Source organism: Symphalangus syndactylus, chromosome 1, assembly GCF_028878055.3.
Source record: "Symphalangus syndactylus isolate Jambi chromosome 1, NHGRI_mSymSyn1-v2.1_pri, whole genome shotgun sequence".
NCBI lineage: Eukaryota > Metazoa > Chordata > Mammalia > Primates > Hylobatidae > Symphalangus > Symphalangus syndactylus.
The window spans coordinates 103315806-103329681 of record NC_072423.2 but is presented as its reverse complement, the minus strand read 5'-3'; the positions used below and the strand labels follow the sequence as shown (position 1 = coordinate 103329681).

The following is a 13876-nucleotide window of genomic DNA, read 5'->3' as shown; positions in this document are numbered from 1 at the left end:
AGAGAAGGCCAGGCTCAGTGGCTCAAACTTGTAATCCCAGCACTTTGGAAGGCCAAGGTGGAAAGATCACTTGAGCCCTGGAGTTTGAGACCAGACTGGGCAACATTGGGGGACTCTGTCTCTACAGAATATTTCTTAGCCAGGCGTTGGTGGTATGCACTTGTGGGCAGACTGAGGTGGGAGGATCACTTGAGCCTAGGAGGTCGAGGCTGCAGTAAGCCATGACTGCACCACTGCATTCCAGCCTGGGTGACAGAGTGAGACACTGTCTCAAAAAAATTTTTTTTAAATGAAAACAAACGAGGAAAGTTTTAAGACATTTGATCAAAAGAAGATCACAGGTCACTGTAAAATAACAGTTATTCATTTAGCCAAAGTGAGAATTTAAAAGCTTTTACAAAGCAGTGCTCATTTCGGCAGCACATAATACTAAAACTGAAATGATAGAGAAAAGATTACCATGGTGCCTGCATAAGGATGACACACAAATTTGTGAAGCATTCCATAATTTTTTTTTTTTTTTTTTTGAGACAGTCTCGCTCTGTCGCCCAGGCTGGAGTGCAGTGGCACGATCTCGGCTCACTGCAAGCTCCGCCTCCCAGGTTCACACCATTCTCCTGCCTCAGCCTCCTGAGTAGCTGGGACTACAGGCGCCCGCCACTGCGCCCGGCTAATTTTTTGTATTTTTAGTAGAGATGGGGTTTCACCGTGGTCTCGATCTCCTGACCTCGTGATCCGCCCGCCTCGGCCTCCCAAAGTGCTGGGATTACAGGCTTGAGCCACCGCGCCCGGCCAGTTTTTTTTTAAAAAAGATTTTATAAAGCAAAATCCTTCACTTTTTCATAGAGAAAAGACTCAGTTTTCCAAATAATGAAAAGATCTAACAAAGAGAGCAGGGCCGGATGCAGTGGCCTGTGCCCATAATCCCAGGTACTCAGGAGGCCGAGGTGGGAGGATCACTTGAGCTCTGGAGTTCAAGGCTGCAGTGAGCTATTATGGCTGCACCTGTGAATAGCCAATGCACTCCAGCCTGGGCAACAGAGTGAGACTATGTCTACAAAAAATGTTTTTAATTAAAATTTTAATCAGGCCAGGTGCAGTGGGCCACAGCTGTCATCCCAGCCCTTTAGGAGATCGAGGCAGGCAAATCACTTGAGGTCAGGAGCTCGAGACCAGCCTGGCCAACATGGTGAAACCCCGTCTCTACCAAAAAATACGAAAATTAGCCGGGCATGTTGGTGCGCACCTGTAGTCCCAGCTACTTGGGAGGCTGACGTGGGAGAGTCGCTTGAACCCAGGAGACGGAGGTTGCAGTGAGCCAAGATCATGCCTGCACTCCAGCCTGGGCAACAGGGTAAGACTCAAAAATTTTTTTAAAAAATTGTTTAAAGACAGCATGAGGCACACAATCTGTTTCTCTCTCTCTCTCTTCTTTCTTTTGCAATTTACTCAAAAAGTGAACAAAATCTTTTACTATATTTTATTTTATTTTTTGAGACAGGGTCTGGCTCTGTCACCCAGGCTGGAGTGCAATGGCTCAATCTCAGCTCACTGCAACTTCAGCCTCCCAGGCTGAAATCATCCTCCCACCTCAGCCTCCAGAGTAGCTGGGACTACAGGCATGAACCACCATGCCCAGCGAATTGTTGTATTTTTGGTAGAGACAGGGTTTTGCCATGTTGCCCAGGCTGGTCTCAAACTCCTGGGCTTATGCAATCCTTCTGCCTTGGCCTCCCAAAGTGCTGGGATTACAGGTGTGAGCCACCATGCCTGGCTTACTATCTTTTATTAATACCACCAGCAAATCATGTTCAAATGAGAGAAACAAATTTAGTTTTGTATCAGTGTATTACTAAAGCAAATTTCAATAAAACTGTAAGGCCAGGCATGGTGGTTCATGCCTGTAATCCCAACACTCTGGGAGGCCAAGGTGGGAAGATCTTTTGAGGCCAGGAGTGCAAGACCAGCCTAGGCAACACAGCTAGCGAGACCCCATCTCTAAAAAAAAAGTTTTTTTAATTAGCCAGGCATGGTGGCACATACCTGTAGTCCTAACCACTTGGGAGACTGAGGCAAGAGGATTGCTTGAGCCCAGAAATTTGAGATTACAAATGAACTATGATGATATCACCATACTCCAGCCTGGGTCACAGATCAAGACCCTGCTTTTAAAAACAAAACAAAACAAAAACAAAACAAACAATAAATAAATATTAATAATAAAACCTTATAAACAAATAGATCCAGTCTCAGTCAACTTTGACCACATAAGAAATCCATAAGCCTTTTATAACCTCTTACAGTTTTTAAATTTTTTCTCTAACTTTTTATATCCATTTATTTTTGTGTACATTTTTCCATACATTTATTTCTGTTTTTATTTTTTGAGACAGTCTCACTCTGCCACCCAGGCCGGAGTGCAGTGGTGCAATCTTGGCTCACTGAAACTTCCCCCTTCCGGGTTCAAGCGATTCTCCTGCCTCAGCTTCCCAAGCAGCTGGGACTACAGGCACGCACCACGACACCCAGCTAAAATTTTTTTTTTTTTTGTATTTTTAATAGAGACGGGGTTTCACCATGTTAGCCAGGCTAGTCTTGAAGTCCTGACCTCAGGTGATCCACCTGCCCTGGCCTCCCAAAGTGCCATACATTTATTCTAAAACAATCTTTAAACAACCTTTAATTAGCCAAAAGTTTTTCATTTTTTTTTTGTTATTGTTTCAGTGGCTAGAAACACATTTTTTTTTTTTTTTTGAGATGGAGTCTCGCTCTGTCGCTGAGGCTGGAGTGCAGTGGCGCAATCTCGGCTCACTGCAAGCTCCGCTTCCTGGGTTCACACCATTCTCCTGCCTCAGCCTCCCGAGTAGCTGGGACTACACGCCCAGCTAATTTCTTTTGTATTTTTAGTAGAGATGGGGTTTCACCGTGTTAGCCAGGATGGCCTCAATCTCCTGACCTCGTGATCCACCCACCTCAGTCTCCCAAAGTGCTGGGATTACAGGCGTGAGCCACTGTGCCCAGCCAAAACAAAAATTTTTAAACAAAAGCACATATACTCATGACTTAACTTTTCCTCACTAAAAAGATGTTGTTTTTATCATACTCTGTATACAAAATTAATTATTTATTTATTTATTTATTTATTGAGATGGAGTCTCGCTCTGTCGCCCAGGCTGGAGTGCAGTGGCGCGATCTCGGCTCCCTGCAAGCTCTGCCTCCTGGGTTCACACCATTCTCCTGCCTCAGCCTCCCTAGTAGCTGGGACTACAGGCACCCGCCACCACACCCTGCTAATTTTTTGTGTTTTTAGTAGAGACGGGGTTTCACCATGTTAGCCAGGATGGTCTCGATCTCCTGACCTCGTGATCCACCCACCTCGGCCTCCCAAAGTGCTGGGATTACAGGCATTAGCCACCGCGCCCGCCACAAAATTATTTTTTACTTTCAGTAGTTTTAATTACGTATATTAATTTGCATTTTAACTCTTAGTAACCCTAATTTCGTGAAAACCCAGGAAGTCGGTAATTTTGAATTGTTTTATATCAGTATTTGCAGACAAGAGCCACTTAATAATTTCTAAAAAGATATGTTTTCTCAATGTGTTGTTTATTAATGAATCCAAATATATTTAGCTTTCTATATCGTATGAAACAAGACATCAAAAAAATGAAAAGAAAACAGAACTTGAGAATAAGTGGGAAAAATGGAAAAAAAGACATTGAAGTATATAAACTTAAGTTTAATAATTAATGTTTCAGTATTTTCACTTAGAAATAACTCAGACATTTTCCTTTTTTTTTTTTTTTTAAGAGATGGGGTCTTGGGCCAGGCATGATGGTTCACGCCTGTAATCCCAGCATTTTGGGAGGCTGAGGTGGGCGTATTATGACGTCAAGAGATCGAGACCATCCTGGCTAACACGGTGAAAGCCTGTCTCTACTAAAAAATACAAAAAATTAGCTGGGCGTGGTGGCAGGTGCCTGCAGTCCCAGCTACTCAGGAGGCTGAGGCAGGAGAATGGCGTGAACCCAGGAGGCAGAGCTTGCAATGAGCCGAGATCATGCCACTGCACTCCAGCCTGGATGACAAAGCAAGACTCCGTCTCAAAAAAAAAAAAAAAGAGACGGGGTCTCACCATGTTGCCCAGGGCTCAAATGATCCTCCCATCTCAGCCTCCCAAAGTGCTGGGATTACAGGCATGAGCCATTGTGCTCAGCCAATGCAGACAATTTATAATTATCTATTACTTCATTTAATACAGCATGACTTTAAGATTTTAAATTACTGAAAAAGTTTTTGAAACTATGACAAGTTTATTTGTAGATGCTTATCCCATTCACACTTATCTAATTTACTTGTTCTTAACAATTGTATTTCATTTGCTTATGGAAAGCAAAACTAGCCATTTATGTTATTTATTTATTTATTTTCATTTTTTTTTTTTTTTTTTTTTTTTTTATTAATTTTTTTTGCATACAAAAACAATAAACATTTTCTAAAAATACATACAAACAAAAAGATGCGTATCAAACATATTAGGAAGGTTGCACATGGGAAGTTGGGGAATAGAAATGGGGGTGGGAGTTAAAATAAATGAGAGAGGGACTTTATATGGATCAGTGATAATAACTCAATCCTCTATTTGACAAAGAAGAGGGAGAAGGAAGAGGAAGAAAAAGAAAGTGGGATAAAGGATCAGAAAGGGAGGAAAATAGAAAAAATTAGAGTATGACTCCAGGGTAGACCTGTTTTGTTGTCATTGAGTTGGTTGGTTGGTTTGTCTGTTGTATTCTTCATGTTTCGCCAAGTTGGCCAGACTGGTCTCGAACTCCTAGTCCGAAGTGATCAACCCGCCTCGCCCCCTAGAGTGCCGGGACCACAGGCGTGAGCCACCACGTCCAGCCCCCACATTGCTTCTGGCCTCCATGGTAGACCTCCCAGACGGAGCGGCCAGGCAGAGGAGCTCCTCACTTCTACCCAGACACGGGGCGGCCGGGCAGAGGCGCTCCTCACTTCCCAGACGATGGGTGGCTGTGCAGAGGCGCTCCTCACTTCTTCCCGGATGGGGCGCCCGGGCAGAGGCGCTCCTCATTTCTTCCCGGACGGGGCGGCCGGGCAGAGGCGCTCCTCACTTCCCAGACTGGGCGGCCGGGCAGAGGCGCTCCTCACTTCTTCCCGGACGGGGCGGCCGGGCAGAGGCGCTCCTCACTTCTTCCCGGTCGGGGCGGCCGGGCAGAGGCGCTCCTCACTTCTTCCCGGACGGGGCGGCCGGGCAGAGGCGCTCCTCACTTCTTCCCGGTCGGGGCGGCCGGGCAGAGGCGCTCCTCACTTCTTCCCGGACGGGGCGGCCGGGCAGAGGCGCTCCTCACTTCTTCCCGGACGGGGCGGCCGGGCAGAGGCGCTCCTCACTTCTTCCCGGACGGGGCGGCCGGGCAGAGGCGCTGCTCACTTCCCAGACGGGGCGGCCGGGTAGGGGCACTCCTCACTTCCCAGACGGGGTGGCCGGGCAGAGGCGCTCCTCACTTCCCAGACGGGGCGGCCGGGCAGAGGCGCTCCTCACTTCCCAGACGGTGGGTGGCCGGGCAGAGGCGCTCCTCACTTCCCAGACGATGGGTGACCGGGCAGAGGCGCTCCTCACTTCTTCCCGGATGGGGCGGCCGGGCAGAGGCGCTCCTCACTTCTTCCCGGATGGGGCGGCCGGGCAGAGGCGCTCCTCACTTCTTCCCGGACGGGGCGCCCGGGCAGAGGCGCTCCTCACTTCTTCCCGGACGGGGCGGCCGGGCAGAGGCGCTCCTCACTTCTTCCCGGACGGGGGCGGCCGGGCAGAGGCGCTCCTCACTTCTTCCCGGACGGGGCGGCCGGGCAGAGGCGCTCCTCACTTCTTCCCGGACGGGGCGGCCGGGCAGAGGCGCTCCTCACTTCTTCCCGGACGGGGCGGCCGGGCAGAGGCGCTCCTCACTTCTTCCCGGGCGGGGCGGCCGGGCAGAGGCGCTCCTCACTTCTTCCCGGACGGGGCGGCCGGGCAGAGGCGCTCCTCACTTCTTCCCGGACGGGGCGGCCGGGCGGAGGCACTCCTCACTTCCCAGACGATGGGTGGCCGGGCAGAGGCGCTCCTCACTTCCCAGACGGTGGGTGGCCGGGCAGAGGCGCTCCTCACTTCCCAGACGGTGGGTGGCCGGGCAGAGGCGCTCCTCACTTCCCAGACGGTGGGTGGCCGGGCAGAGGGGCTCCTCACTTCCCAGACGGTGGGTGGCCGGGCAGAGGCGCTCCTCACTTCCCAGACGGTGGGTGGCCGGGCAGAGGGGCTCCTCACTTCCCAGACGGTGGGTGGCCGGGCAGAGGCGCTCCTCACTTCCCAGACGGTGGGTGGCCGGGCAGAGGCGCTCCTCACTTCCCAGACGGTGGGTGGCCGGGCAGAGGCGCTCCTCACTTCCCAGACGGTGGGTGGCCGGGCAGAGGCGCTCCTCACTTCCCAGACGGGGCGGCTGGGCAGAGGCACTGCTCACTTCCCAGACGGGGCGGCCGGGTAGAGGCACTCCTCACTTCCCAGACGGGGCGGCCGGGCAGAGGCGCTCCTCACTTCCCAGACGGGGCGGCCGGGCAGAGGCGCTCCTCACTTCCCAGACGGTGGGTGGCCGGGCAGAGGCGCTCCTCACTTCCCAGACGATGGGTGGCCGGGCAGAGGCGCTCCTCACTTCTTCCCGGACGGGGGCGGCCGGGCAGAGGCGCTCCTCACTTCTTCCCGGACGGGGCGGCCGGGCAGAGGCGCTCCTCACTTCTTCCCGGGCGGGGCGGCCGGGCAGAGGCGCTCTTCACTTCTTCCCGGGCGGGGCAGCCGGGCAGAGGCGCTCCTCACTTCTTCCCGGGCGGGGCGGCCGGGCAGAGGCGCTCCTCACTTCCCAGACGATGGGTGGCCGGGCAGAGGCGCTCCTCACTTCCCAGACGGTGGGTGGCCGGGCAGAGGCGCTCCTCACTTCCCAGATGGGGCGGCCGGGCAGAGGCGCTCCTCACTTCCCAGACGGTGGGTGGCCGGGCAGAGGCGCTCCTCACTTCCCAGACCGTGGGTGGCCGGGCAGAGGCGCTCCTCACTTCCCAGACGGTGGGTGGCCGGGCAGAGGCGCTCCTCACTTCCCAGACGGTGGGTGGCCGGGCAGAGGCGCTCCTCACTTCCCAGACGGTGGGTGGCCGGGCAGAGGCGCTCCTCACTTCCCAGACGGTGGGTGGCCGGGCAGAGGCGCTCCTCACTTCCCAGACGGTGGGTGGCCGGGCAGAGGCGCTCCTCACTTCCCAGACGGGGCGGCCGGGCAGAGGCACTGCTCACTTCCCAGACGGGGCGGCCGGGTAGAGGCACTCCTCACTTCCCAGACGGGGCGGCCGGGCAGAGGCGCTCCTCACTTCCCAGACGGGGCGGCCGGGCAGAGGCGCTCCTCACTTCCCAGACGGTGGGTGGCCGGGCAGAGGCGCTCCTCACTTCTCAGACGATGGGTGGCCGGGCAGAGGCGCTCCTCACTTCTTCCCGGACGGGGGCGGCCGGGCAGAGGCGCTCCTCACTTCTTCCCGGACGGGGCGGCCGGGCAGAGGCGCTCCTCACTTCTTCCCGGACGGGGCGGCCGGGCAGAGGCGCTCTTCACTTCTTCCCGGGCGGGGCGGCCGGGCAGAGGCGCTCCTCACTTCTTCCCGGGCGGGGCGGCCGGGCAGAGGCGCTCCTCACTTCTTCCCGGGCGGGGCGGCCGGGCAGAGGTGCTCCTCACTTCCCAGACGGGGCGGCCGGGCAGAGGCGCTCCTCACTTCCCAGACGGTGGGTGGCCGGGCAGAGGCGCTCCTCACTTCCCAGACCGTGGGTGGCCGGGCAGAGGCGCTCCTCACTTCCCAGACGGTGGGTGGCCGGGCAGAGGCGCTCCTCACTTCCCAGACGGTGGGTGGCCGGGCAGAGGCGCTCCTCACTTCCCAGACGGTGGGTGGCCGGGCAGAGGCGCTCCTCACTTCCCAGACGGTGGGTGGCCGGGCAGAGGCGCTCCTCACTTCCCAGACGGTGGGTGGCCGGGCAGAGGCGCTCCTCACCTCCCAGACGGGGCGGCCGGGCAGAGGCGCTCCTCACCTCCCAGACGGGGCGGCCGGGCAGAGGTGCTCCTCACCTCCCAGACGGGGCGGCCGGGCAGAGGCGCTCCCCACCTTCCAGATGGGGCGGCGGCCGGGCAGGGGCTGCAATCCCAGCACCCTGGCAGGCCAAGGCAGGCGGCCGGGGGGTAGAGGCTGCCGCGAGGCCAGACCACGCCACCGCCCTCCAGCCCGGGCAACACCGAGCACTGGGTGAGCGAGACTCCGTCTGTAGTCCCAGTACCTCGGGAGGCTGAGGCGGGCAGAGCACTCGGCGTCAGGAGCTGGCGACCAGCGTGGCCAAGATGGCGAACGCGTGCCTGCATCCAAAGGAGAAAAGGCAGGCAGCGGTGGCGGGCGCCGGCAGTCCCAGGCAGTCCGCGGCGCGGGCAGCAGCAAGCCGAGTAGATTGTAGCCTGGGCCAGAGAGGGAAAGAAAGAAAGAAAGAAAGAAAGAAAGAGAGAGAGAGAGAGAGAGAGAGAGAGAGAAAGAAAGAAAGAAAGAAAGAAAGAAAGAAAGAAAGAAAGAAAGAAAGAAAGAAAGAAAGAAAGAAAGAAAGAAAGAAAGGAAGGAAGGAAGGAGGGAAGGAAGGAAGCTATTTATTTATTTTCATTAAGCCCCTTCCATCCTAGAAAGTTATTTATTTTGAAAAAACAAAGCCACAAGGTATAGTGTCTCACACTGCTAATCTCAGCCCTTTGGGAGGCTGAGGCAGGTGGATCGCTTGAGCCCAGGAGTTTGAGACCAGCTTGGGCAACATAGTGGGATCCCCCATCTCTACAACAAATAAAAAACAATTAGTTGGGTGTAGTGGCGTGTATCTAAAGTAGGAGACCAAGGAGTTCAAGGCTGCAGTGAACTGTTATGTTGCCACTGCACTCCAGCCTGGGTGACAGAGTGAGACCCTGTCTTAAAAAAATAAAAAGTGGCTGGGCGTGGTGGCTCATGCCTATAATCCCAGTACTTTGGGAGGCCAAGGCGGGTGGATCACCTGAGGTCAGGAGTTTGAGGCCAGCCTGACCAACATGGAGAAACCCTGTCTCTACTAAAACTACAACATTAGCTGAGTGTGGTGATACATACCTGTAATCCCTGCTACTCCGGAGGCTGAGGCAGGAGAATCGCTTGAACCCAGGAGGCGGAGGTTTTCAGTGAGCCAAGATCATGCCACTGCACTCCAGCCTGGGCAACAAGAGTGAAACTCCATCTCAAAAAATAAATAAAGAAACAGCAAAGAAAACACAAAACTAACCTAACCCTGCATCAGCCAGTTCTCATCTTAACCAAGGCCTTTCAGATATTGGATGCAGGCCCTTTTCCCAATATTCCTTTGTTCTTCTCCAACCCCAGTCGTCCTGTTCCTGCGTATCCATGTGGCATCCAGGACAGCTATGAAGGGCAGAGCCCATCTGTGTCCTGGATTTACATACCAGGTATAGAGCCCAGTACAAAGGATAAAGCTGTGAAGATGATGGTGGAGGTTCCAACCCCTCCCAACATGATAAGGATGCAGAGTTGCACCAGGGAGGACAGGGCCATACTGCACTCAGCTTTACGTGCAGCTGGTGGTCCAGGTGATACAGACACACATATGTTTCCAGGCTTCACCATGGCCACCTGTCTAGATCTCAGAATCCAGAGGCCCAAAGCCAAAGACAAAAGCTCATATCAAAATGTGTGCAAGGTTTCAGGGGAGCCCAGCAGCCAGACCTCATAGCTTTAACTTATACACAAATCAAGCAAGTATTAAAAATATCACGGAAGCAACAGTTTTATGACTTTAAAACATCTAGCAAAGAAAGCATAGATCTGTCTGACCAACTGATACAGCCAAAATGTCTAAATTAAATTCTGAAGATATTTCTTTTTTTTTTTTTTCTGAGACAGAGTCTTGCTCTCTCTCCCAGGCTGGAGGGCAGTGGCGCGATCTCGGCTCACTGCAACCTCTGCCTCCCGGGTTCAAAAGATTGTCCTGCCTCGGCCTCCTGAGTAGCTGGGATTACAGGCGCCCGCCACTGCACCCAGCTAATTTTTGTATTTTTAGTAGAGACAGGGTTTCACCATGTTTAGTAGAGATGGAGAAACTCCATCTCTACTAAAAATACAAAAATTAGCCAGACATGGCAGTGCAAAGACATGGCAGCGCACAGACATGGCAGCTACTTGGGAGGCTGAGGCATGAAAATCGCTTGAACCCGGGAGGTGGAGGCTGCAGTGAGCTGAGATCACACCACTGCACTCCAGTCTGGGTGACAGAGTGAGGCTCCATCTCAAAAATACAAAAATACAAAAATAATTACATGGAGGCCAATGACAATTACAGTATCAAACACCTTTTTTCTTGCAATTAAAACCAAATGTTTTTAGCTTTTCCCCTTTCAAGAAAATGAAAATTAAAGCTTTTCCATAATTGCAAGCAAAACAACTCTAATGGCCCTCTTAGAAGAAATCCAGAACTTCATACTATGGCTTAGAATGTACTAAACAATCTGGTGGATGCGTATCTTTCTTATCTGCTACTCTCCCCTGGTCTCACCGTACTCATCACACTGGACCGCTTTCTGGTCTACAGGTAAAGCAATTCATTCGTTCTTCAAGACCTTTTTTTGTTTTGTTTTGAGACGGAGTTTCGCTCTTGTTGCCCAGGCTAGAGTGCAATGGTGTGATCTCAACTCACTACAACCTGCATCTCCCAGGTTCAAGCAATTCTCCTGCCTCAGCCTCCCTAGTAGCTGGGATTACAGGCGTGCACAACCACGCCCAGCTAATTTTTTGTATTTTTAGTAGAGATGGGGTTTCACTATGTTGGCCAGGCTGGTCTCGAACTCCTGACCTTAGGTGATCCACCCGCCTCAGCCTCCCAAAGTGCTGGGATTACAGACGTGAGCCACTGCGCCCGGCTTCTTCAAGACCTTTAAAAGAAATACCAATAAAGTGCACGATTCCTTAGCCCAGGGGAGGTGGTTTTCACTTGTTATCCCAGAATTTTGGGAGGGTAAGGCGGGGGGCTTGCTTGAGGTCAGGAGTTCGAGACCAGCCCAGGCAACATGATGAAGCCCTTCTCTACTAAAATACAAAAATTAGCTGGGCGTGGTGGTGTGTGCCTGTAGTCCCAGCTACTTGGGAGGCTGAGGCACGAAACGAAGTTGCAGTAAGCCAAGATCGCACAGCTGCACTCCAGCTTGGGTGAAAGAGCAAGACCCCACGTAAAAAATAAAAAAATAAACAGATAAACAACCATTTCTTAAGTATGCCCCATTATTATTCTTTATCTGAAACTGAATTTAACTGAGATCCTGTAATTTTATTTGTTAAATGTAGTAACTCTAAATAGAAAGAGTCTTCCTATCTGTTTACTAACTAAAAATAAACACTGGGTGGCTCTTGCCTGTTTGTACTTGGGAGGGTTAGGCGGGAGGATCGCACGAGCCCTGGAGTTCGAGGGGGCAGTGAGCTATGATCAGGCACTCCAGCTTGGGCGTCAAAGTGACAACCTGTCTCTAATAAAAAATAACAAACAGCCTTCCGCAGTTTGTCAGTACTATTTCTTTCTGCCAATTAATAGTTGTGTGACCCTGAACAGGTAATATCTCAGGACTCTGCATCTGTAAAGCGATGGATAAAGAGACCTACCTCATAAGAAATATGAGGCTAGTGTGTGTAGCGTTTCTCGCATAGTCTGCGCTCACTAAACGGAGTTATTGTATATCGTTCGTTATTAACTACCACAAAGGCTCTGCTCGGTGCGTAGGCGCTGGCTCAGCCTGGTTGAACCCACCACGCCACCGAAACGAGCGATCAGGGTCGGCAAAGCTGTGGAGATGAACTGGGCAACACCTTCCACACTGCGAGTAAAGCTCGCAATCCGGGTGGAGGCCTCCACGTCCTAGCGCAGTCCAGACCCGGGCGCAGGGAGGAGAGTTCGCCAGCCAAGATTTCAAGACAGGTGTCCGCCTCCTGCAGCGAAGCGGAACACGTGACACCACCCATCCACTTCCGGCTTGGAGGGCATGCCCTCCCGTCACCAGCATGCACTTTCGACAAAACCGTGGAATCTAGTATTTTCCTCTGACACCTTTATATTGTCTTCACTTCCCTATAATTCTGACCTATATTGTAGATAAAAATTAATCTTCAGAGAATTACAGACATGAGTGCCCACGCGCTAGGCGAAAGTGCGAGGCGGAAGCACTTCATTCCCTCTCTTCGCTAGCCGGAAGTCGCGAGGTCTGAATGAGTCAAAGCCGGCGGCCTCGGCTCCTCAGCTCCACCTGACAGTAGGCCGCTGATCGGCCGCGGGTCTTGTCGACCGCTAGGCCACCAGGTTCATGTGGAGGCTCCCAGGCGCCCGCGCCGCGCTTCGGGTGATCCGGACGGCGGTGGAGAAGCTGAGCCGGGCTGAAGCGGAGAGCCAGACAGCGGCGGGAGCGATGGAGCGCGCTGTAGTGCGCTGTGTACCCTCGGAACCCAAGCTGAGCCTGTCATTCGCTTTGGCTGATGGTAGCCACAAGAACATGCAGCGCGACCAGAGCGAGCCGCTGGGTCGAGTCCTCAGCCGCATCGCTACCAATGCCCTAAAGGGTCACGCTAAGGCGACCGCCGCCAAGAAGAGCAGGAAGAGCCGGCCTAATGCGAGCGGCGGTGCGGCCTGTTCAGGGCCGGGACCCGAGCCGGCTGTGGCCTGCGAGCCCGTGGTGAAGCTGTACTACCGGGAAGAGGCAGTGGCTGAGGACGTGCTCAACGTGGATGCCTGGCAAGACGGCGCGGTGCTGCAGATCGGCGATGTTAAGTACAAGGTGGAGCGCAATCCGCCCGCCTTCACCGAACTGCAGTTGCCGCGCTACATCATGGCCGGGTTCCCTGTGTGCCCCAAACTCAGCCTCGAATTTGGGGATCCCGCCAGCTCCCTTTTCCGCTGGTATAAGGAAGCCAAGCCCGGAGCCGCGGAGCCCGAGGTCGGTGTCCCCTCGTCATTGTCTCCCTCCTCACCTTCTTCTTCTTGGATTGAGACTGATGTGGAGGAGCGCGTCTACACCCCGTCCAATGCGGACATCGGGCTAAGGCTCAAGCTTCACTGTACCCCAGGCGATGGGCAGCGCTTTGGGCCCAGCCGGGAGTTGGAAAGTGTATGTGTGGTAGAGGCTGGGCCTGGCACCTGCACTTTTGACCACCGGCATCTCTACACGAAGAAGGTGACGGAGGACGCTCTCATCCGCACTGTCTCTTACAACATCCTGGCAGACACGTACGCGCAGACTGAGTTCTCGCGAACGGTTCTGTACCCATACTGTGCCCCCTACGCCCTGGAGCTCGACTACCGCCAGAACCTTATCCAGAAGGAACTCACCGGCTACAACGCCGATGTCATCTGTTTGCAGGAGGTTGACCGCGCAGTGTTTTCTGACAGCCTGGTACCCGCCTTAGAGGCCTTCGGGCTCGAGGGGGTGTTTCGAATCAAGCAGCACGAAGGCCTGGCCACTTTCTACCGAAAGTCTAAGTTCAGCCTTCTTAGCCAGCATGACATTTCATTCTACGAAGCCCTCGAGTCCGACCCACTCCACAAAGAACTGCTGGAGAAACTAGTTTTGTACCCATCAGCGCAGGAGAAGGTGCTCCAGAGATCTTCTGTTCTTCAGGTAAAGTAGCTCCGCCCGTCTCTTCACACACTGTCCCACTTTTAGGGGCCAGGAAGGCGAGGAATGAGGTGGGGGTTAAAACTGCGATGAAAGTATCCAGATATTGTTGAAAGGTGTGTTTGCCCTTGTATCTTCAGCACAAA

At 53.5% G+C, this 13876-nt stretch overlaps 2 protein-coding genes and 1 non-coding gene across 4 annotated transcripts in view; 2 read left to right on the top strand and 1 right to left on the bottom strand.

The window, feature by feature from the left end:
- DNAH12 (dynein axonemal heavy chain 12) overlaps positions 1–12318 on the bottom strand; it is a 278772-nt gene extending 266454 nt beyond the window's left edge. Inside the window, exon 1 of the mRNA XM_055273198.2 lies at positions 11731–12318. The gene's annotated coding sequence lies outside the window, so the exon portion shown is untranslated. The remainder of the gene's footprint in view (positions 1–11730) is intronic.
- LOC129461248 (U6 spliceosomal RNA) lies at positions 405–512 on the top strand. The gene has a single exon (XR_008650437.2). It is a non-coding gene; the product is annotated as a U6 spliceosomal RNA (small nuclear RNA).
- Positions 12137–13876, top strand: part of PDE12 (phosphodiesterase 12) — a 96402-nt gene continuing 94662 nt past the window's right edge. The window contains exon 1 of one of the 2 annotated variants that reach the window (XM_055273244.2): positions 12137–13733. In XM_055273244.2, coding sequence (XP_055129219.1) covers positions 12426–13733 — 1308 coding nt within the window. In that variant the 5' untranslated portion in view covers positions 12137–12425. The remainder of the gene's footprint in view (positions 13734–13876) is intronic. The other variant, XM_055273255.2, reaches the window with a different exon arrangement.